The sequence below is a fragment of the Corvus moneduloides genome, chromosome 22, assembly GCF_009650955.1.
Source record: "Corvus moneduloides isolate bCorMon1 chromosome 22, bCorMon1.pri, whole genome shotgun sequence".
Taxonomy (NCBI): Eukaryota; Metazoa; Chordata; class Aves; order Passeriformes; family Corvidae; genus Corvus; species Corvus moneduloides.
In genome coordinates, this window is record NC_045497.1 from 6252566 (window position 1) to 6277214 (window position 24649).

At 51.4% G+C, this 24649-nt stretch overlaps 1 protein-coding gene across 1 annotated transcript; it reads right to left on the reverse strand.

Moving 5' to 3' along the window:
- Window positions 1-663: 663 nt before the first annotated feature.
- FHAD1 (forkhead associated phosphopeptide binding domain 1) lies at window positions 664-19144 on the reverse strand. The gene is given in 29 exon segments (XM_032131584.1): window positions 664-1028; window positions 1031-1045; window positions 1312-1477; window positions 1889-2109; window positions 2713-2808; window positions 3159-3286; window positions 3567-3702; window positions 4957-5065; window positions 5391-5550; window positions 6209-6324; window positions 6718-6799; window positions 7275-7500; window positions 7685-7774; window positions 7970-8077; window positions 8902-9039; window positions 9326-9396; window positions 9724-9919; window positions 10259-10411; window positions 10758-10841; window positions 11251-11358; window positions 11768-11860; window positions 12270-12335; window positions 13781-13911; window positions 14294-14417; window positions 14871-15095; window positions 15340-15431; window positions 16490-16754; window positions 18255-18461; window positions 18667-19144. Coding segments are annotated over 29 exon segments (3813 nt in total). The 5' UTR covers window positions 18763-19144; the 3' UTR covers window positions 664-917.
- Between the last annotated feature and the right edge of the window lie 5505 nt (window positions 19145-24649).

A 24649-nucleotide genomic window follows, 5' to 3' on the forward strand; every position in this document is an offset into this window, starting at 1 on the left:
CCACAGCACTGCTATTGCCATTAGGGATCGGCCACTGTGCACACGTGGGTGCTTCGCATGCCCAGAGACGATGCAGCCCTGCACCAGCCCGCTGCAGCCCTCCGTACTGCTTCCAGACCTTTTTGATCCTATTAAAAAATAAAGACCAAAAATCCCCAGTGGGGCTTTGCTCACATCCAAATTATCCTCGGCTGAAGAGGTCTGCAGAGGACTCGGCACACGGGCTGCTCCGAGCGATGCCGAGGCGGAGTGGCTGCAGGGATGATGTGCTGGAGCTGCCTGTTGCCTGCAGGGACCCCCCCTCCCCAAAACACTGCTGCTCCCCAAAATCTTGCAAATGCCAAGAATCAGTAAGTGACCCTGTGCCATCACCCTGTCCCAACCCAGCACGTCGCTCTCATCTCCCCAGCTTCTCCTCATGCTGCTGCTGTATTGGTGTGGCTCACATAGGTTCTCTTCTTCCCCCTTCCCAGGTGGCACGTCCAGCATTCCTGCGGGGTTCCAAGAATTCCAGAATTCCATACTACATCGTGCCTTATGTTCCAGTCCCCTCGTGACACAATGGGGACTAGAGGACACGAGAGTTTCAAGGGATTTTTCAAGCCATGTCAGCCTCATGTGCTCAAGGCCACTTCAGCAAGGACAGGACACACCCCCCACAAGTGACTTCACAGGTCACTGGGCTGTATTCACACACACAAATATACACCCACATGTGTATGCTGCACGATATCCTCACCACGTTTTCCACTGCCATAAATCCCACCACGCTCTATGGGACATGGACTGTGGGAAAACAAGGTCCTACACTGTACAGTTGCACCCAGGAGCTATGGGACACAAACAGGAGCTCCTCAAAATGCACCCACACCTCATGCCACGTCCACCCCCACAGAGTCCACAGCGATGGCCTATTTCTACTGCAGACCACCACCTAGTGAAGGTCCCCGTGGTGTCTCTCCTAGGACCTTCCTGATTTGACAGCATCTGCCACGCGCTCCTTGGCCTTCGGCTTGCCCGAGCAGAGAGGCTTTGTGGCTCCAGGCTGCAGAGCAGAGACATCAGACACAGCGCTGACCACGAGAGCTCAGCATGGCCTGCTCTTCTCCCTCGCCCTTGTATATGGTGCAAACCCATCGCTACAGGTGCCTGCACCACCTCCAACTTCATCAAGGGATGCTGCCACGGCTGGGTGCTGGGGGCCCGGAACCTCCAGCCCCTCGGGATGGTCCAACCGACCCCTCCGTGGATGGTTCCCAACAGACGGAGCTGGCTGTTGGACAAAGCAGGAGTTGGGTATTGCCTTCTCACCTTGCGCCGCTTGGCCGCTCGTCGCAGCCTCTTCTCCTGCTCCAGCTGGAGCTGTGTCCTCTCCAGAGCCTCTTGCAGCAGAGCCTTCTCTTCTGCCACCCTGTGGGCTTCATCTTCCAGGTTGGACATCTCCTCCTGGCACCTTCGCAGGGACGCTTGGTTCTGCCTGTGCAAAACAGGAGGGGAGGATTCTGTTGGTCTTTTGCCCTTATCAACTCCCTGACCCTCAGCTGGGCTCTCCCATGCCTGCCTTGGTCCTACTGACACCGTCCCTCTGCCCAGCCAATGCTGCTGCTGTCCCAGGCTCCAGCCATCCCAGACAAGGGAACCTGTCAAGGCTTTCCTGTCTCTGACACTGCTCAACCATGTGAGGCTGCAGAAGGTACCACTGCAGAAAACTGAGAGGACCTTTCCCCACTCCTCCTGACATTTGGTTTTTGTACTGTGGCCATACTGTGACTGGTCCCAGACAGACACAGGACCCAGCAGTGTTGCATCACTCCTTGCCGCAGGCTCCCCATCACTCGGTATCCAAGGACCAGGTCTCGTTCAGAACCATGACCTTGCCTTTCCATACCTGAGCTGCTCCACACTTCCCTCACAACCTTTCAGCATTTCTTCTTTCCTTTCCAGGCGAATCTGGAGGTTCCTGATCTTTTTGTACAACAGCTCCAGGGCCTTCTGTCTCTGCAGTCCCACTTCGGCCCTCTTCTCCTGAGGAAGGTGCTGCAGAGGCTGCATTCCTGACAGCTCCTTCATCTCCATCAGGCTTCCCAGAGCACCGATTACATCAAGGTACTGTGGGAAGAAGAGGGAATGCATTATTTACCAGGTCTGCTGCATTCCGTCACGCTGCTCAGCCATCTGCTTTCTGTCTGCTTTCCTGAGGAGATGACAGTGTCCCAAGGAAAGTAGGTTTGCATTTCATTCCCAGCTGCACAGCTTACTGGGATTGGATTGCTTCCTTCTCTAAGATGAGTTTTCCTGGCTGGATGTTTCCCTACCCATTTTGGAGGTAAGAGACCTCCTTGCCCAACCCACCAGCTGTGCTACCCGTGGACCCCTCCCCTGGCAGCTCCCTCCATTGCTCCCCAGCCTCTCTGATGCACCATGGCATGTTTTGGGGTCCCAGGATGTCCAGGCAGACACACAGTGGGCTCTGGGCCGTCGAATCATACAATAGTTTAGGTTGGAAAGGAAATTTAAAGGTCATCTAATCCAACCCGCCTGCCATGGACAGGGATGTCTTCAACCGGACCAGAGAGCCGTTCATCCTCAACATTCCTGCAGCATCCTGATGTCACATACCTCCGAAACGTGTTCAAAAACCATCTAAACTCTACACACACTGGGCATCTACACCCACTCTACACATGATTTACACATCTATCCCTGGCGTACCATCTTCTCACCGAAGACTGTCGCCTCAGCCATCTCCAAGCTCGCTGTGCTGTTGGTGATCCTGAACAAGCCCCCATTAGGAACATGGTCAGGAACCTGCACAGACAGGGAAAGACCGGTGGAGCCCACTTTGGGCCTGGATCTTGGTCAAGTGGCCTCAAGCCTCCCTTTTACCTCATGAGAAAACCACCCCAGTATCGCTGTGGTCCCAAGCCTCCCACCCCACTCAGCCCGTGGCATCCCTGGTGCTATTCCAACAGCACCAGGCAACGTGCTGGTCATGGTGGAGCTGCCACCCTCTGCAGGAGCACTGCCTGCCATCCACCAGGCTGCATCTCCCACCCTGACTTCTTACGTAGCATCTCTGAAAACCTATTTCTCCGTGTTCCAGGGCGTACTTTCCAAACAAAGCTACAGGCATTACAAACCATGCACCGCCTCCCTACCTTGCCGGCCCTCAGTTTTTCTCCCAACACAGGTGCAGGTTCCATCTCAAGACCTCTTTGTTGGACTATTTTCTCTGCTAAGTCTTTCATCCTGGCCACCAGTTGCTCTGAATAGCTCTTCACAGCACCTGGAGGCAAACAAGCAGCTGCCAAACTGTTCCACTCTCCACACAAGTTGGAGGCTGGACAGCTTTCCCAGCCTCCCTCTGAGGGTGCTGAGGCCCTGGCACAGGTTGCCCAGAGAAGCTGTGGCTGCCTCACCCCTGGAAGTGTCCAAGGCCTGGCTGGACAGGGCTTGGAGCACCCTGGGATAGTGGAAGGTGTCCCATGGCAGGGGGTGGAAGAAGATGGTCTTTAATGTCCTTTCCAACCCAAAACATTGCATGATTCTAGGAGAGCCCTGCTCACCTGAGCACTGCCTCTTCTCCAGCATCTTTACTCTCTCCCGGAGCTCGGCCAAACCTTCTTTTTGGCGCTGGATCGTTTCCTCGTGCCTGAGGCCTCGGCATTTTGCACCAAGCTCAGCCAAGTCTGATGGTGGCTCCTGGAAGAAGCAAGCAGAAGGCTGGTTCTTGCCCAGTCTGCATCTGGCGCAGCACAAGCTCAACGTAAACACAGCCTCGCTGCCAGACACTGGGCACTTGGCACACGCCAAGAACAAAGCCTGGGGAGCATCTCCATGGATTTGGGGGGCTATAAGAGACTTGCCAGAGACCTCTTTCCTGTTCTGCTGTGTAGTAGCCAGGATATGAACCCTGCAAATGCTCTGGAGAGGCGGGAGAGGGATGGTGCACGGCTCTGAACAGCCATGTTGGTGTTTTTCCCTTGTCCTTTGCATGACCACAAAGCATTTACCATCTACACACAGACACCAATGCACTTCACAGACTCTGTCCCGACACGAACTGGGACATTTTATTGTCTACACGTGCACTGCCCTCTCCCAGCCCCATCCAGATCCCTGCATTATGACAAACATCCAAAAATCTGTGATGGGGCTAGGGCCCATCAGCGTGCCCTGTGCACAGCTAATGACGGCTGCAGGCCCCCAGCTCGGTCTGGCTGCTGTCACCCCTCGGCTCTGCCCATCCTGCTCCCAGATGGCACCCCCAGCACTTGGATCTTCCCCTCCGCATCCCAGAATGTGGAACAGGACGGGCAATACCTCCCACCCGCTCATCAGCTGGCTGTGAGTCACCGGCCGGCCCCCGCAGCCAGCCGGCCTCGCTGGCACGCTGCTGGCTGCCACCGTTGCTGTACAGAATGTACGATTCCTACAGTCCCTCCATCTGCTGCTGCCACCACCTGCGAGTTCTTCCCTTTTCCAGCCTCGGGGAAATCAAACAGGAATTTGGCGCAGGAGAATGAGGAGCGTTTCTTCCTGTCCTGTGCAATAAGCTGCCCCTACTCCTGCACACACAACCCTAGAACTGGTTCTGCATTACCTGCACAGCCAGCATCCACGGCTGGCAAGTTGGAAAAAGGAGGGAACGCTTGCATGTCGCTATTGCCTCTAATTGGCAATTAACGAAGCCATTAGCACACACGGCGCTTAGAAGCTCCAAAGTGCTGTGCAAACATCAGCTCATTAACCAGCCGCAGCCTGGTGGGGGCTGCGGGTACCCCGGACCAGGGGCGGCACAGACAGCCCTGGGTCGGGAAAGGGTGCCCGGCCATCCTGCCCTCCGGCCAGCGTGGAGCAGCTCCAGGCTTGGCTCTAACCGTGATGCCGAGGAATGCCGTGTGCCATCCATGCTCCTGGCAAACCCACACCTCGGTGCTCTCCATGAGGACTCACCCCCTGGGAGGCTTCAGCTGCCTGCACTGGTGTCCTGGGAGCATCCTCTGGGTTCTCCACTGTTTGTTGGGAAGCATCCCTCAGCACCTGGCAGTGGGTTTGGGCTTGGCTGTGTGGAGAGACAGGATGTTGTGGGACCCCCTGATGGATGGAGGTAACCCGAACAGCTTGTGGAGAGCAGCACCCTGGGCACCCAGTGATGACTACCACGGTGTGGGTGGGAACACTCAGTTACAAGTGCCTGAGTTACACATCCACTGGCATGAGCTCCACTAAACCCCCCCATTTCAGTTCCTGTGTCATGGATTCAGAGCTGAGCTCCATCCAGATACTCTCACACGTGCCTTTTGCTCTGGGGAGAACCCTGAACACCATCAGCTGCTGGGGACACACAGAGTGGCATCTGCGAAGCCTCGGGTGATGTCAGGGTGTACCTTAACTCTTCAGCTGCTGCTTTCAGGGCCTGATCCTTCTCCTCCACAAGGCTGGACATCTCGGATAGCTTCCCTCTGAGCTGGTTCAGTTCCCACTCCCGGTGTTTCAGCTGCCTCTGGCTGTGCTCCAGCTCCACCTTCTGCTCTTCACTCAGCTCCCCTAAGCACAGAACAGCCTCGTGGGATGCTGGCTGACTCACCACCCAGTCCTGGGGGATCTGCAGCTGGTGCACCCTCATGGAAGCTGGCAGCAACAATGGGGCTCGTCCCTGCAGAGCCCTGCCCTGCCCTTGACAGCTGCCCTCAGATCCTGGGCCATGCCAACAGGACATCCCGGTCTCTTTGTGGAGGTATAGCCCAGGGGAATTCCTGGCTGTGGCAATTTTCCTCCAGATTGAAGGAGGACAGGTCACCAGCATTTTCTGACTTGCATCTTTTGACTCCACATGTTCCTCATGGGCTCTATCCCCATGTTCACAGCCCTGCCCATGGGGGAATCCCAGGCAAGGCTCTCCCAGTCCACTGGCTTGGAACATCTTCAGCTCCAAGAAGTTCACCAGTGTGATTCTGAGCTCAGTTTTGTCTAAATGCTCTCCCCCTGATTACTCTGCTCTCTCATTGTCACTGCTGCTACTTAGCCAAGGATGGGGAGAAATTCACCTTCCCAAAGGGAACAGACTGCCTGCTTTGCTCCCAGCAGGACAAAGCATTGCCTGGGGATGGTGACATCAATTTCCATGATCTGTGTGTGCCCACTACACGGTCACTGCTTGCAGGAGGACGGGGACGATGGCAGCCACACAGTGCACGTCACCCACCTCTCATGTCTGACATCCTGGCTTTGGTTTCTGACAGCTCCCTGGTGAGCCTGCTGATTAATGCCTTCTTTTCCAGGAGCATGCCCTGCGCCACTGCCAGCTCCTCCTGCAGTTTCCTGGGAAAGATCAGTGCAAATCCCACAGTCATTGGGAAGCCTCATTTCAGGGAGCCCATGCACACAGCCTGTGCTGCATCTCCTGATTAATGCTCACACATTCCTTTTCTACCTGCCTTTTGGTCCCCTGGGGTCACCCTGTGGCGTGGGATTGGCCACAACCCTTGCCCTTACCTGGATCCATCCAGATGGGATGGCAGATCTGCATGTGCTACTTGGCATCCCTTTGATGCTCTACACCCTTAGAATCACTTCAGCCTAGCAAAGGGACTCCAGTCCTATCCCAGACCAAAAAGATCTTGGAACAAGTTGCGTTGGACTTCCTTAGGCTCTCCCAGGTGGTCCCTGCCTCTCTCCAAGCCTCTCTGATCACCATCAGTGAGTGCTGCTCACCTCAGACAAACATGTGACTCCATGGCAGGACAGATCCCCAGCCAAGCTCCCGATGCTGACCTGTGGGCATCACACTGAAGTCCTACAGGACACAAGAAAAAAAGGCCAATTACTTCTTTGTAACACTTACACACTTGTTGCTTCTGCTACACAAATCATTTCCTTCACAGCAGCTCTGAGGGCTGAGGACTGTCTCTTTGGGAAACTCATGTCCCTGAGAGCGCAGTTCCAAGGCCAAACGGACAATTCCTGACATCCAGCCTTGCTTGGGATTGCTTCTGTCTGGGAGCAGCCCAAAGCATCCCAGTCTTCTCATTTTAGAGGGCAAAGAGTCCTTCTCCCCATTTTTGAAGGCAAAGCTCTGTTGACAGTCTCCAAAACCACCAAACAAGGAAACTCCTTCCGCAGGGCCTCACAGAGCTTGTCCTGCAGGTCCTCCATTCAACATCTTCCCAATGCTTTCTGTAGCAGCAAATTCACCATTCCATCTCCACACGCATTCCACATTAACCCAGCCAGCTCCTGGATCGGGTGCATCCCATACAACCCTTACCTACCTTCCATTTTTCCCACAAGTGCTGCCTTTTCCTCCTCCAGCATCTTCTGCTGCTCAGCGGCCTCTAGCAGCCTGTCCTCTAAAGCCAAGATGGTCAGGGAATGCTGCTTGCTTTGCTCCCTATATCCTGCTACTTCTTCGTGCAGTTTCTGCCTCTGTAGCTCATTTTCCTCCTGGACAGCCCTGAGCTGTTCGTCCTGCTGAAGCACCTGCTGCTGTAGCACCGCCTGGGAAACAAGACGTGGGAGCTCGGTTGGAAGCTCTGGGGGTTTCTTTTGGGATCACCATTGCCATCCTCTCCCCTGGATGGCAGTTGGAAGAAGGGAGGGGAGGGAAGGGAAGGGTTTCAGGGATGGGGAAGCCTTCGTCTCCAGCACTGCATCCTCCACCTGCACGGGTCAGTGCAAGTACCTCTCGTGCAGCGATTTCCTTCAGCTCGTGCAAAGCTTCTCCCAGTTTTCCCTCTGTCAGCTCCTGCTCCTCTGCCTTCTTTGCTGTTGCCTATGGGAAGAAATTAGCAGTAATTAGGTTAGCCAGGAATCCACCTTTCTTTCTGCAGAGCTGCATCTCTGTGCATTTAGGGGGGAAAAAACCCTTTCTTCCACTGATTTGAGCCCCCGGAGCACCACACTACAGCACACCTTCCCTTTTCTTCATTCCAAGAGTGAGCTGTCCTGCTTCACCTCCCATACTCACTTCAGCCATGCTTCTTAGGTGGCTTTCCAACTCCTGGATCTTCTTCTGTTTTTCCTCCACAGATTTCTTGCACTTGTCCTTCTCCTCAGTGACAGCGCTTTCCAGAATCTGTGAATCACCAGCCCACAGATTCACTTCAGGAAAAAAAGACCTCAGCTCCAAGGAGGAAAGCAGCAGGGAGGGTTATTGCTCTGGAGCAGGGGCAGGTGATGGGAGAAAAGCTTGGCAGGACATGAGGTGACTCAGCGAAAGAGAGGATGGGAGCACCTGGGGAAAGTACAGCTGAGAGACTGGGTAGGAGCTGCTTGGCTGCTCCTTGCCTGAATCATTGGAAAACTCAACACCAGGAAACCACCATTCCCAAGGTGCCAGACAGAGAAGCAGACTAGAAACTGTCCCACAAGGCCACCATGATGCCAACACACACATGGCAAAACACCCATTCACACCCTGACTGACACTGCATCCCACACCAGAGCCACTGGTGCAATGGCCTGGGCTTCCCTGGGACTGAGGGGGACTGCTGCCCCCCTGCTCCACAGGGATATCCTTTGCCAGCCAAAAAGGAGCCAGCGGGAGTCCAGCATGGGGAGGGAGGGAGAGAAGGCTTGAGAGGAAGCAAGGCAATGTTTCCCTGAGCTCATGGATCACGACGCCCCCTGCTCTCCCTTCTCCCAGTGACTGACTGGCAGCCGTGCATCCTGATGCCACCTGCAGGTGCTTCCCAGTTCCACCATGGATACTTTTGGGAGTTTACATCACCTGGATCCATATTGGAGGATATCCAATGTCCACCTGGGATCCTATTGGGCCCTTGGGACTGCACTCAGTTTGGAGCTAGAGGTTCCTCCTCTTGCTAGCCAGCATTCCTACAGACACCCATCTTTCCTGCATAACGTTCCTTTTCTGAAACACCAACCATGTCACTGTACCTCTTTGCTCTCCTTGTCCTTTTCCAGGATAATTTGCTGGATTTTTATCTGTAAATCTTGCTCGTGTTTTGCTTCCAGCTCCTTTGTGTGCTCCTGCAGCAGCTCTGCCTGCAGCTCCTGGAGCTTCTCTAATTGCTCCTACAGGGAGACACCGAGGTATTAAAGGAAGTGTGTTAGCAGCAGGGCAAGAAATAAACCTCCTGTGTACATTCACTCACAAAAAAAATCACAAAAGAGATCTCCTCTCCATCCTTTCTGCATTATGGATATGGACACACCAACAGTGGGCTCTGTAGGTTCAGGGATCTCAGCTACTGCACATCCCCAGTCCAGGTGCCACACTGGCTTGCTTGGGACTGCCATCATATCTACCCAGAGAAAGATTCCAAATCCACCTGGTTTATGTGCATAAATATTTCTGTACCTGCAACATCTGATTCCTCTGTGCCATCTCCTGACTCTTTTCTGACAAGCTCCCGAGAGCAGCCAACAGCCCTGCAAAAGTGAACGGAGCCTCGTTCTGTGGGGTGCTCACACACCATATTATGGATATCAGGGAAACCTTCTTCATGAAAAGGATGGTCAGGCACTGGAACAGGCCACCAGCCCTGAAGTGTTCAAAAAGTGTGAGGCTGTGGCATGTGGGAACAGTGCTGGCTTAATGGCTGGACTCAGTGACCTTGGAGGTATTTTCCAGCCTAAAAATTTCCATGATTCTGTGGTTTTCTCCCCAAGGAGTGGCTCATGCTGGACTTTCTCCTCTACAGCTGGCTTGCTAGGACATCCCACATTCCCAGCAGGGATGCCCAGCAGGACACAGACCTTTGCCAGAGGTGCTCAGGTCCATCCCTGCGCTGTCCAGGAGCTGCTCCACACCCTCCAGCCAGGACAGGGGACCACGTGCCATGTCCACCACTGCTGCCCTGACGGCTGAGACAGAGGGATCCAGGCACAACACCTCCAGCTGCCCCAGCTCCCCTCGCAGGCTGGCGCTGCTGCAGGGGCTCCTCAGGCAAGCCTGGAACAAACAGAACCAGAGGGGAACAAGCCAGTCTCCACTGCCAGTGGCCTTCAGGGACTGGCAAATGACACAACATCTCTGAACATCTCAGGCCAGGTTGGACAGGGCTTGGAGCAACCTGGTCCAGTGGAAGGTGTCCCTGCCCATGGCAGGGGCTGGAATGGGATGGACTTTATGGAGAATCTGACAAACTCCTGGGAACAACTACATGAACACTTTGGGATGATGCCTTGCTTCAGGATTGTATCTTTACTCTGACCTATCCTCAGGCCAACAAAACACCCTGTGCCACAATCTCCCAGCTACCACTTGGTCCTCAGTATTTAAAAGGCTGACCTGGAGCTTCTGCAGGGAGTTCTTGAACACCTCGATGTTTGCAGACACCTCCTTCTCCTGTGCGAGCCTGGAGCTTAATTCCTTCTGCAGACTCTTCTCTCTCTCATGACTTTGCTGGTTCTCATCAGAGATCTGCCTGACCTTCTCTATCACCTGGAAAAAGTGGGTGAAGAAAGATGAGGATAAGGCTCATCCTGTTTTCCAGCTGAGGATGGTCTCAGAGAGCAACAACTGAGACTTGCTGCACACTGGCAGTCACATCAGGCTCCTGGGCGTGTCTGACTGACTCCCTCCAAGCTTTGGGAGACAAAAAGGACTGTGTTCCCTTCACGTCATTAACCTGGGACAGCCACAGCACAACTCCTCCTCTGAAGAAGCTTGGATGCTCTGGCCTAACTGCACATGGAGCACGTCCCACGGCCACTCTGCCGCGGCCGCCTTGAGCCACTCTGGGTGTTGGAGGCATTGAACATCTCTGTGAACCGATGCCCAAACTCACCTGCTGCTCTGTCACAGATTCCCCTGTGCTGCCTGCTGCTGATGGAGAACAGACTTGCATCACTCGGGTCTTGAAGGACTCCAGCTGCAGCAGGGATCAGCACATGGAAACAAACATCACCGATCATTGATAGCTGCTCTGCTGATCACTGATGATCAATATCTAGCACGATGTTATCTGCAAGGGCTGTCCCTGCCCAGGGCAGCATTATGCAGGCACTGAGGAGGGTTTGTGTGGTTCCCAGACAGCGTAACTAAGATCACAGATTCCTTTTCTGTATCCTATTAAACTGCTCCGTTGTCCATGCTGCCCACACAAATCCTGTGGATAAGCCTTTTATACTTCACCCAATGACAAGGTAAGTCCCGTGCTAGGGTTTGGTGCTTAGGACTCTGGGTTTCCATTTCCACAGCACGTCCTTCCCCGTGGGAAGCCACATCCCTGTGCAGCCCATGGCCCCAGTGGTGATGTTCCCATCCCTGCCATTCCCTACCTGCTCCCCGGCTCGCTGCAGGTCAGATCGCAGCAGGCGCTCCCTGCGCCCCATCTCCCGCAGCTGCCCCGCCTGCTGGGACCAGGCTGCCTTCAGCTCCTCCTCTGCCTGCAACGAGAGCTTTGGCATCTCAGAGTGACATCCAAAACCCTGCCACGGGCATTTCAACGCTAACTATCCACTGTTCCCATCAGACAGCTCCAGCTTTGGAGTACCAGGAGGCAGGCAGCAATCCTGTAGCAGGGAGTGGGGTTGCAGCATCGACCCCTCCCGGCATTTTGCCTGGGTTTGGTCCCTGGGATATTGACCATCCTTGACTTCCTCACCCAACACCCACACAGGGCACTCTGCTATCTGAGTTATTTTCCTTCTTCCCTCAGGGTCCACGGCAGAGCTCAGGACAGCTGGACGTCCTGCCCATCCAGCCTGAGCTCCCAGGGATTGCTGGTCCTCGCCCCACCCCTCTGGGATGATGGGACCTGCCCCCTCTGTGTGTCCCGTGCAGCCAGCTGCGTACCTTGGCTTTTTCAGCCAGTTGCTTTTGGACGCTCTCATGCTTCCGGATCTCCCCCTGCAGCCCCTCCAGGTCCCGCTCCAGCTCCTCGATGCGCTGCAAGAGCCCGGGGAGGGCGGGGGTCTCACCAGGGCAGCTGGGCATTGCCCCTCTGGATCACCTCCACCGATAAGCAAGATTTTCTCCCCATCTAACTCACTTTGTTTACCCTGGAACTCTCTTCTAGCCTATGTTTACTGTGGTTATATCAGCTTACAAGTGGAATTCCAATCTGATTTCTGATCACAACCCCCCCAAGCCCCCTCTTCCCCGCCCTCCCCTTCACACTGTAACTCAGCATTACAAATCCAACAGAGTTTACACTTCCCCAGGTCCTTATGCCCATTATGTGCCTTTCAGGACAGGAGCTGAATTCCAAACAACTCCCTTACAATGCCCAGTTAATTATTCCCTCACTGATGCACTCCTGCAGCCAACTGCTTACCCCAAATGACTTCCGACTCACCTTTCTGCAGGAGATTAGTTCCTGCTCTCCGAGTTCGCGCTTTGTTTCTTCTTTAATTCTTGAGCACTAGAAGGAATGGCAACCAAGGAAAATAACCATCAGGGCAGTGATACCATTGCTCCTGCTGCGAATGGGACACTGGCACAGGCTGCCCAGGGCAGTGGTTGAGTCACCATCCCTGCAGGGATTTAAAAGACACTTGGGGACATGGTTTAGTGGTGGCCTTGGCAGTGCTGGGGTAATGGTTGGACTCACTGATCTTAGAGGTCATTTTGAAACACAGAATTTTCAAAGAAACACAAAGATTTAGTTAGAAGGTTAGCTGCGCTGAATTTAGTTAAAATAGAATAGAGTTTAGGCCTGGTTAGAATCAATTAAAGGTTAATAGTTAGTTAAGAAGAGCTGGACCTGAAATGAGTTTTCAAGATGTGAGTAACTGATTACTAAATAACTGATTACCTGTCACTTTTATGTTGGTTTAGTTGTGCTTAGAATGAGAAACAGAAACATTGATAAATAGATTTAGGGAACGTAAACAATTGTCAATTTTCTCCCCATCTGAGAATCTATTCAACAGTCACGCAAAGAGGAACTGGAAGGTCACCAAAAGTAATCTGTATTGTCAAAACCCAGGAAGGCAGAAAGGTCAAATCGAGGAAGACTACTTTTACTTCATCTTTGAGACCACCGACTCAATTCAGAGCACACACTACACATGCTTAATGACATTTAAGCTCATTTCCATGCGAAGCGGAGAATGGGAGGTGTTAATGTTATACATAAGCATCTGTATTTTGAATATTCAGAACTCTTGTAGATAAACAGACTCTGTATTAGCTTGTACGTTTGCACTGTGTATCAGGGAATTATCCTGCGCAGCTGCCTGGCGCTGGAATAAACATACACTTTCTAACTCTAAACTGTTAGGGAGTCTTCGTCCGTCTCATTTGGGTGTCAATATTAGATCCATACCCATATTTTGGTAATTCAGTTTCCAACCTCATCGATTCTAGGATTCCCTGTCAGTCCCTGTGCTCTCCTGGCACACTGCAGCCAACAGAGCCTCTGCCCTTATCATGCTGCCGGCGCAGCTCTGCCCGTTGAGGAGGAGCTGCACATGCAGAGGAACAAGCTGCTGCACAAGCCACTTTCCTTAAGGAAAAATCCAGGCCGGGCCACAGGGAGCCCCACGGCACAGGGGTGACAGGGTTTCCACAGCTCCTCGGGAGGATCTTGGCAGGAATATTTTGTGTGTACAAACAACTACTGCGCTCACAGGAATCCAGGGCACGTGGGACCTGATGCAGAGCAAGGAGGGAGATCCAGCTGGGGAAGGATCCGTAGGCATCGTGGCACACCCGGCCATGGCCATGGGACCATCACCACTATATCCCAGCCATACAACTGCTACCATCCCCACCAGAGGGAAGCACAACCCTTCTCACCTGCTGTCCCACCTTAATCCCCATGTCAGACCATAAACTACGGAGCCCCTTGTTAGTGCTGCCAACCTTGGCTGAAACCACGGCCAGCTGATTGTCCTTTTCTCGGTTTTCCTTCTTCAGTTTTTCAATCTCTTGCTGGAGCTGCTGGGTTTTCTGGTCCTTTTGCAGGAGTTCCCTTTGCAAGCTGCTCACCAGACCTGAGGAAAACAACTCTGGTCAGAGGTCACCCAGATGTGACATTTAGATGGGATATTGGGATTCTTCCCTGTGAGGGTGGGCAGGCCCTGGCACAGGGTGCCCAGAGCAGCTGTGGCTGCCCCCAGATCCCTGGAAGTGACCAAGGCCAGGCTGGGGCTTGGAGCAGCCTGGGATAGTGGAAGGTGTCCCTGCCCAGAGCAGGGGGTGGAATGAGGTGGTCTTTAGGGTCCCTTCCCACCCAAACCATTCTGGGATTTGATGATTTCTACAAGCCACTGGGAGTAATTCGTTACCTGTACAGTTTGGCCAGTGCTTGCTCCTTATCCAGAGCCAGTCCCAAACTGCTTCATGCCCTGACCCAGAGCTCCAGGGACACAATACCTGCAGTCAAAGCCTGGTTCCTCTTCAACTTCTCACTTTCTCTCTGCAGCTTCCCGATCTCCAGGTCTCTTTCACGGAGGGAATGGCTGAAAACCTGGCTTGAGCCTCTCTGCAGGTCACTGATCTGCAAAACACAGATTCACCTGTGTTCCTGACCAGATCATTCACTGACTCCGCTACAGCCCCTTCAGATAGGGACATCTGGCGCTTCTGGTTTGGTGGGATTGCTCTTTAGCATCTTCAAATACCGCCTTAAATGTGCTCAGACTGTTCCTGCTGAAATCCTAATGCCAGAGGAATTTGAAAAGGAAGGGAGGGAGGGAGGGAGGGAGGAAGGAAGGAAGGAAGGAAGGAATTCGGAAGGAAGGAATTCGGAAGGAAGGAATTCGGAAGGAAGGAAGGAAGGAAGGGAGGAAGGGAGGGAGGGAGGGAGGATGGGAAGGAAAAAACCTCCCTCCCTCATTTCCCTTGATTGCAGACACACAAATGCCCCCTGCCCAAACCTGGGTGTCACTCTACAAACACATCTGTACCAGAGGTGTTTTCCATGCTCAGTGCCTATTGAAGCCTCCAGTACCTGTTCCCTCAGGGCTTTGATCTCCTCAGTTTGGGCTCCCAGCTCTTGGTTGAAGGTGAGCAGCTTCTGGGTCAGCTCAACCTCATTCCTCACTGCTGCCTGGGCCAGTTTCTTTGCCATGGCTGCGATCTCCTCCTGCAGGTCTCTTATCACCACATTTTTTCCCTTTGACTCTGTTTCCAAACCAGAGAGGTGACCCATTTCCTTCTCCAGCAGCTTCTCACCCTGTGGGCAGATTCAGGTGCCACTGCCAGTCTGCAGCCACAGAGACTCCAGACCCCCTGCCCAGGGCTACCATCTCATGGCCATCAGCAAGGGTCCTGCTGTCCCCAGCTTCCCACATCCTCCAGCCACCCACTGTCCCCACACCCTGCTGGGACTCCCGGTGGGACACAGCCATTTGGCAGGATTCAGCTGCTCTGCCAAGGACAGGGATGGCATTCCTCCCTCCCTCGCTCCCCAGCATTACCTTCTCCCGCAGGAGGAGATCCACCTCGTGAGTCCCCAGGGAAGGGGGTCCCCCCACAGCGCTTGCACCATTCCCTGAGACGCTGGTTGAGACTGGAAGACAGCAAATTATCACCATGAGAGGTGGTTGCAGGCAGCAGAAATGCTCCCTGCAGCATCCTTTTCCCTCGTCCCACAACTACTCCAAGGCAGTGGCCACTATTCAGGGCATGAGCTCACTTCACAACCAGCAGAGAAACCAAAATAAAGACTCTTAGAGTGCAAACAATCTGCACAGCAGAGAGAGTAATTCACCTCTGGGAACCAAAGCAGCCTCCAAGCAGCAGAGACACAGCAGAGAGAGGCTGCCCTTATTTTCCAGCACTGCCCAGCCCCTCAGAAAGCTGAGCTTTTTTGTCTTCCCACGTGGGAACAGCTCTGCTCGCTGCCCTTAGGGCACGGGGATCCTTTGGGCTGTTCCCCAGCACAGGAGTTCGTGCTACCCTGGCTGTGTGTGTCCCTCCCTTCGCCCTCGCTGTGGTTTCCAGTTCAGCACCGGGACTGCACGGTGCTGCCTCCATTCTGCACTTCGGCACCTCACTGTTGACTTTGTGTGGCTTATGACTGCTCAAAAAACCCAACCCCACAGCAGGAAATCCACATCATTGAGCCCCAGACCACAAAATTCATGGCAAATGTCATGTTCTCCAGCTGTCCTACTCCTCCAAACCCTCACCTCTGCCCTGTTCTATCACATACTTCATTTTCAGAGGTGTGTCACGTATGGATCCAGTTTAAAGTGCCTTCACTCGAGGCAGCCACTTCAAAGGAGGAAAAAACACCCCTTCAAACAGATGTTGGGAACAGGCACATGAGTCAGTGGTGCAGATAAATCAGTCGTGGCGCTTCTGGGTCCCACACCAGGAAAAAGGAAGAGGAAATGTCCCTCTGCAAGGGCAACAGCATTCCCCCTGGGATGTCACAGCTCATTTCTTCCCTGACACGAACGCCACCCAGGACCACACACGGATTTTGATCAGCTCCACTGGACAAGGACTCGCACCCACTTGCTCAACACTCATCCCTTTTCTGCTCCAATCAACTCCACTCAACACCGAGTTGCTCTGTGAAGACACCAGGACACAAATGGCTGGTTTGGCATCATGGAGTACCTGGCCTCACCGCAGAGGTCCTGCTGAAGGTGTCCAGAGAGGCGGCACTGGCCGTGCTCCTGTCCCGGGCACTTGCAGGCCGCCTCGGCAGCACCAGATGGGGCACTTGGCCAGGGGCTCTGGGGGCCCCACTGCCCGGGGAGTCAGAGGGAAGCTGCCACTGCAGCGAGGGCAGGCGAGATGCAGGAGTCGTGGGTTTGGGCTCAGCAACCACCTGGAGCTGCCCTGTCCACCCTACGCGATGTTTCAAGGGGGGACAGGACATCTACGGTGGGAAAACAGCATGTTATCTGCAAGATTTTAGGAAAGATTTTAGCCCTGGATTCACGTGCACCATGTTGTGCAAAACCCAGGCACAGTTTTAGTCCTTTCCCATTTCCATTACTCAAGGGTCAGATATTAATCAGGACATCCAGACTCTTTGCTCAAGCAAAAGGAAATTATTGGGGTTTGCTGCTTTTTGGGCTTTCCCCTCTCCATCTGACTGCCCTAATTCTGCCCATCATGCGCACGGTCCAGCAACGCTCCCTGCACAGCTCTCCTGGCTCACACAAGGTCCTGCCCCATCGTTTCTCCCGTTCACCCAGATGAACCAAAGCCTCTCATTGTGCTCCTGTTTTCCCATCAGCTGGGCCTGTCAGACTGGGAATTCGGGCACTGCCTGCTGTTCTCTGGACGAGCAGAGCTCTCCAGGACACTGGGGATAAGCCACCACCCAGGTCTCAGTTACAAGGGCTGCACTAAACATCTGCCAGCGTGGGGTCGGATCTGGGTGTGGATCCTTCCACACCCGGCTGTTAACGGAGCCCCAGACCCCAGTGCAGGCTCCCTGCGAGTCCAGCACCTTCCCCTCTCCCGGGGCACATCCCAGCCCTGCTGCTTTTGCTCGTGCTGCTGCCCACGGCGCTGGCTCACTGCGGGATTGCACAAAAACCTCACACTGGCCCTGTCTGGGCACGGCAGGATGCGGTTCCCAGCCGGGTGCTGCTCCTCTGTACAACACGTTCCTCTGAGACTCGAGAGGAGCCATCCCTCCCCTTGTTAGACACTTCACAGCCGAGGTGCTTCCCTCCCCGCAGGCAGCAGGGTCAGGCTTCAAAGCTGCTCCTCCAAAGGAGGATCACAGAGCGAGGAAAAGGCACCGCGTGGACCGGCTCTGCATCGCTGTGCAGAGCCGATTCTGTGTGCATCCTGCCTTTGGGAATTCAGCTGCTCACCGCTCCAGCAGGATCTAGCTTTATCTAGGCAGCACCTTGGATTCTTCAAGAGCCAAAATAATAAAAATATTACTGGGACTTATCAGCTGTCCTAGGTTTTATTTGAAGCTTCTCTCTTACTAAGTGGCATAGGAAGAAACATGAAATGCAAATAGAGGGAAAGGACATTTTCCAGGTCTACCTTTGCTAATGCTAATGTCCCGTGCTTTTCCTTTTCCCTACCGAACTGCCCGAGTTTCTTCAGCAGAGGGAGCTCCAGCTTCTAATTTCCTCCTCCCTGCCTTTGGCACCTTTCCTCAGGATCTCCCAGACGAGACGGGAGCGAGTTCCTGCTTCTGGAGCCTTCCCTGGGCAGCAACACCCACCCACCTTTCCAGGGCACCTTTCCCTGGACATCCTCATCCACCCTTGCCTGGGCATCCTTCCATGGGCCACAGCATCCATCCTTCCCTGGGCACCTTTCCCTGGGCAGCAGAACGCACCCACCCTTGCCCGGGCACCTTCCCTGGACATCCCCACCCACCCTTGCCCGGGCAGCCCCACCCTACCTGGGCAGCCCCATCCAGCACCAGCTCGAAGGATGCTCCCGCGGTGCCGAAGCTCAGGATGTCCCCCGGCCTCACCCTGACGGCCGCGTTTTGGACCTGGCAGCTGTTGACAAAGGTGCCGTGGGGGGAGTTGAAGTCCTGAAGGACGAAGCTGTTGTCTGAGGCGGAGAATTCCAGGGCTGCATGACGATCTGCCACACCTGCGGACTGGGAGCAGGCAAGGGACAGGCAGGGAACGCTGCTGGAGGTGGCTCCAGGTCTGTCCCTGCTTTGCCAAGCCCCTTTTCTGGTCGTCAATCCCAGCATAAACTGGTACCTCTGCACTTAGCGCGGAGGACTCCAGCACATCCTCCTCCCTCCCCTCCGTCCAAACCACGGCTCGTTTCAGGATGCTCAGCTGCCTCGGCCCTACCTGCAGGACGATGTCGGCCCCTCTGTGGCTCCCGATGGTCGTGGTGTAGGATTTCAGCTGGAAACATCCCTCCGAGCCCTTTAGGAAAGCTCGCATTGCCCAACCCCCTCACTTGCCAGGCTTGCACCGAACCAACAGGTTCTGTCAGCAGCTTCCCCCCCAACACTCAACCTGAGCAGCTCGACCAACTCAAACACTTAAAATTGTACAAAATGACCCCAAAAGCAGCTCTGTCCCAGCTGGCAGTGTGGCTGCAGTAGCCTTGGAAACCTCGGCTATGCTGGAGCCTGCTGCTGCCTGCCTGGGTGAGTTTTTCCTCTTTGATTTGTTTAGGTTTTTTTTTCCTTCCCCTTTTCCCAAGCAACTGGCCTGGCAGCACAACACAGCTCCGCGCCGGCGTGGCCGCAGCGATCCTGTGCCAGCTGGGGACACACGTGGGAATGCGTATCACAAACCTCACAGGGGCCCTGCCACCTGCCAGGGCTGCCAAAGAACCTTTAGTCCTCATTTTGCTTATTTTTTATTTAATATTAAGCACACACACACACAAATGGGTCTTGCAACCTCAGGCAAGGGGATAAACGTTGCTGTCAGGTGGGTGGTGTCACGCATCAGCGCTTCTCCATCAATATCCCTTGGTCCTAGGCTGCCACACACCCTTTTTCAACAGAAAAAAAAAAAAAGGAAAAGCCCCACACTTGCCACCGACACCCCCCAGTTTGCCCTCACCAGTCCTGCAAGACTTCGTCGTGCTTCTGTTTGAGGCAGAAGCAGCACATTTGGCAAATTAGAGCTTCTCTGCCAACTTCTACCAGTTTGGAGCCATTCCCTCTTGTCCTGTCACTCCGTGCTCTCGTATTAATCTGTATTGAAACTGATGTCAAATTTTACTCTCAAACGACTAAGCCGCACAGAAGTGTATCTGAGGAAGTGTAACTGAAAATAAGTAATTCAATGAAGTTGTAATAAAGATTTTTTTTTTTGTTCCCTCTTTCTATGGTGTGATTTGCTCTTTTGTGTTTGTGTTCTGTGTTGTCTGGGTCTGGGTCTGTCCCTGTCTCTCTGTCTCTCTCTCACTTTCTCCCCCACTGTGTGCCTCTCAATCTCTCTCCCCCTCTCTTGGCCATCTTTGTCCCCCCCTCTCTCCTCTTCACCTCTCTCTCTTTTCTTCTTCTCTCTTTCCTCTTTGCTTTGCCCCTTTTAATCTCTCTTGTCTTTTGTCTCTTCTTACCTCTTACTTTCTTGTCTCTCTTTTCTGTCTCTCTTCTCCCCATCTCAGATATTCCATCTTGTACCTTTTCCAAACTATAAGCACGCATACAGAAGTAGAGGCTTGCCCCCAGCTGCAGCTGTGTAGTGCACCTGCACAGGGTCTGACCATCCCAGCAGTCAGAGGCTCAGAGAATCCCTGAATCCCTGGGTTGGAAGGGACCTTAAGTATCATCTATTTCTAACCCCTCCCTCCCTGCCATGGGCAGGGACACCTTCCACTGTCCCAGGTTGCTCCAAGCCCCGTCCAGCCTGGCCTTGGACACTCCCAGGGCTTCTTCTGTCACAGCTTCCCTGGGCAACCTGTGCCAGTGCCTCACCACTATCACAGTAAGGATTTCTTCCTGGTATCTAATGGAAACAAAACCTCTTCCATCCTAAAGCCATTTCCTGTGTTCTATCACTACCTGCCTTTGTAAGAAGCCCTTCTCCAACTCTCTCATAGCCTCATCAGGTACTGAAAGGCCACAGTGAGAAGTTCTGGAGCCTTCTCCAGGCTAAACAGCCCCAGCTCTCTCATCCTGCCCTACAGTAGAGGTGTCCCATCCCTCAAATCATTTGCAGTCCTTTCCTTCCCCTCACACTGCTCTCTCTGTGACAAGAGCAGCCAAGTAGCTGTACTAAAATTTGACAGTTTTTGACGTCTCTCATAATTAAATTATGAATTTAAGATTTAAAATGTGTTCCATTTATAGAACTCCAAAAAGGCTTCTGACTTCAGACAAGTAACAGCGACATTCCTAAAAATTACATTAAGACAAACAAGGAGAGTTGTTAATTAGAAGGTAGGGTAAGTAGGGAGAAGCTTTAAATTGACAGTAAATGCATTGTTATGTCTGAAATTAGAGATTATCTGCATCTTTAAAGCCTTTGAATTTGCTTTTCTGTTGTTAATTAAAAAAATAATTATTTCTTGTACTCTGGAGATCTTTCTCCCAGGCCTGTGATGCATAGGAAAAAGAGGCAGGAGAAACAAAATAATGTGCTAATATCGCAGATGGGGGCAAACAACTTGCTCTTCAGAAGAGGGAGGAAGTGGAAAATAAACTAAAGAAGCTGAAGGTGCAATTAGCTGCTTGACTAGCTACTACATCACCTTGTGTGAAAAACTGTGGAGATATGGAAAAGATATCCCTGCCAAAGCTCTGTTCCTTACAAAATAGGCTGCACTTAGGAACAGGGTGAGGTGAATTCCTTCTGCATAACGATTACTGATGAACTGAAACTGGCAGTTCAATAACTTTCAATAACATATTTATGCTAGATTTCCTTTCAAAGAGTAATGAGTCTTTATTTCCTGAAATAGAGGGTGCTGTCAGAACAAATTACAGGTGCTTCACAAGAATTCTGGGGGTGACTAAGAAAAGAGAATTAAAGCCAGCATCTACTTCCAACATTGTGGGCACTCCCTAAATAAATACAAAGAATTGCCCTAAATAAATGAGAACAGTTCCATGCTTTTCACTTGTTTCAAAGGTGGGGGCTGAGGTTCCCTGCCAGGATTTGATGTCAGAGAGGCCAATACAGACTTGGAGCATGGAATCATTGACGTTAGAAGGGACCTTTGGAGATCCTCAGTCCAACCCCTCGCTCAAACCTGAGCAGATTGCTCAGGGCCCCCCCAGTAATGCTTTGAGTCTCTCCAAGGATCGACAGTCCAGCACCACTGTGGGCAGCCTTTTCCAGTGTTTGACCATCCTCATGGTAGGGAAAGTTCTTTCCCATGTCTGTGTGCAATTTGTGGTATTTTAATTTGTGCCTATTCCCTCTTTTTTCACTGGACACCACCCAGCACAGTGTGACCCTGAATGTTTTACCCTCTCCCATCGGGTATTTATGCACAGTGGTTACGATGCCACCTCTTCCCAGGGCTAAACCATCTCAGGTATCTCCTCAGCCTCTTGCATGTCAGATGCTTCAGTCCCTCAAGCACCTTGGTGACATTTTTGTGTATTTCACCTTCTCTCGCATCCCGACACAGTTTATCCAAAATTCAGAATGTTCCTTCACTGCAGGGCTGAGGTAATTTCTCAAAGCTGGGAATATCAGGTACCAGTCTGAGCACTTCAAGGAAGATAAAAACATCCGTCCACTGCTCCAGGCACCACACTTCACACCCTGATGGGCACAGCTTGGTTTCACACTGCTTTCTTCCCTGTAGTCTCAGTGATACCACACACTGCTGGTCTGCTTTGATGTTTTTGTCCAGACAAAAAAAACCCAACCCCCCCAAAAAACCCCAAACCAACAAAAATCCCCAAAAAATCCTTTCACTCCTGGGACAGTCTGCCATACTCCAAGTACCCACCTGAGTTCAGCAGTGTTTATTCTGTCTCAGTGCACCTCCTGCCCAATGCCATCTCTGCCACTATGAACTGCAGCCTTGGAAAAAAAAGCCAAGCTCTCCTTAGAAGAGTTTAAATCATAATTTAGGTCTTTGCCAATATAGAAAGTGGACCAGTTAAATAAAACACAATTATATTTGCATTTTCAAGCACACTTTTCTGCCCTAAAAGAAGACATCTTTTAGGTATCAATGTATTTTTTTGCATCTGTGCAGTCTACAATAAAGACTGATTTTTGAAACTCAACAGCATTTCGGTCTAAAGCAAACATTTTCATATAAAGGTTGCTTTGTTTTGTTTGGTTTGGTTTTGGTTTGGCTTTTTTTGTTTGTATCATTTGGTTTTTTCTTTTCCTTTTTTTTTTTTAACAGTGACCACATTAAAGAATAACGTGTCATCATAGTTTGAAGTGCTGATCTTTTTAAAAAATAAACAGTTATTCTGGACACTGCTTTACTACATTCGTCTCGTGTGCTCCGGCATTCTGCAACCACTGTGCTCACAAAAACACTTAGAAACATCTTAAGTGAAACTCTTTGCTCTGTTATTTTAAAAGAAACCAGCGGAGGCCCCATGGTGCTGCCCACGTGCAGCTGTGTGACGTTTTTTGCCATGAAGCAGAGGCATGGTTTGTGTTGCCTTGTCGCAGTACAGCTCTCTGTGTGCACTGCAGTGCATTTACCGATGTCCTAGGGCTGCTTCTGCTCCCTTTTTGTTTTTTTCTGTATCTCTCAACACCAAAAAAAAAGGAATGCAAACAGCGCTTGCAGTGCAAATCATCACATTGACCCTCAGAGTTTTTAGGTGCTGCATTTTTAGAGACAAGGAATGAATACGTTTAATCTGTTGCTTTTTGAAGCTGTAGGACGCTTTGTGTTTTACAACGATGAGACTTGAAAACAGCCATGTGTGTCCTGAAAATTTCGCAGGTGTTGCCTCTAAGTTTCTTCGGTGCTGAATTACAGACATATTTAAAACTATCGAAAAAGCATCCTGTGGAAAAGCATGTGCCAAAGAAACATCTCTGTGTGTGAAATAAATTCTTCCGTAACCACTTGAACTGTACGTTACCATACGAAAATTAATACAGCTGTTCTTCACAAAATCCTTTTTCTGAGGAATTACAAGCAAGGTTTTTTTATATTTTATTGAAGGAAGTCAACTGCAGGTACAAATAAAAATGTACTTTTGCATGAGTACTTCAAAATAGTGAAATAGAGGCTGTTGAGCAGAGACAGGTGTTTGGAAGAGGTCAGAAGTGAATCCAGACCTTTGCAAATATTTGTTCTTGTCCCATTTATATTCTCTCGAGACTGGACACATTAAAATGATATTTTAGCACCAGCGCACGATGGTAATTTGCTGTATTCACAGAAGACATAAAACCAGACTAAACAGATTTTCAATACATTTTGGTATTTGAGAAAGTTCCGTGTTATATATCTGCAAGAACATAATTTTTAATGTGAATGACATTATGTTGTCACAGTGATTTTGGCCTGAGGAACAATTGATTAAGGTTGTGATTTATCAGGGCTTTTAGAGTCAGGAGCTGCAATTTAAGTAGGAGTTCAATGCTAATTACAGACAGATCCCAAGCTGCATGTTGTAAGCTTCTTGTTAGTCTTCTTTGAAGAGCAGATTGAGAGACACACTTGGTTTGTTATATATGGCACTCAGAGTATCCTAGTATTAAATATAGATACTAACATTACTCCTGTCACTACGCTTGTGTAACTGTGGACATCATCAGACCCTAAATAAATATGGATTTTCTGCTCATATTAATCTAGGCATTAAAAACTGTAAAGTCTCTCGTTTTTGTACATAGATAAAAATAATATTAATTTATATAGAAATCGATTTCAAAATAAAAATATATCTATTATATACAAGATTTTAGGATATAAGAAATTATCATTATAAATTGGTAGGGTTTGGAAATACAAATACAACTTTTCTCTATATAAATTAAATAATAAAAGGTTTGAAAATGTAAAAGATGATCTAGATGAAGGAAATAAAACCAGCGTGTGTTTACCACTGTGTCCTGCCCACTGCCCCTCCTGTTCTCCTTCTGGCTCAGTGTCCTCCTTCCTGACACTCCTTCCCTGTTGCTCTGTCCTTTTATCTGTCTGTCCTTATCTGCTCTGTCCTTTTACCTGTCCTCCATGCCTCTCTCAGGATCCCTCATTCCTTTTTATTCTCTGTTGCTCTGTCCTGCTCTCTGTACCATCATTTCTCGCAGTATCTTTCTGTCCTGTTCCCTGCCCCTATTATTAATCCCTCTCTGTTGTGCTGCCCATTCATTTTGTTTTTTTCATCTCCATCCTGGCACCCTGGCCTTATTTTCCTTTCCCTGTGCTGCT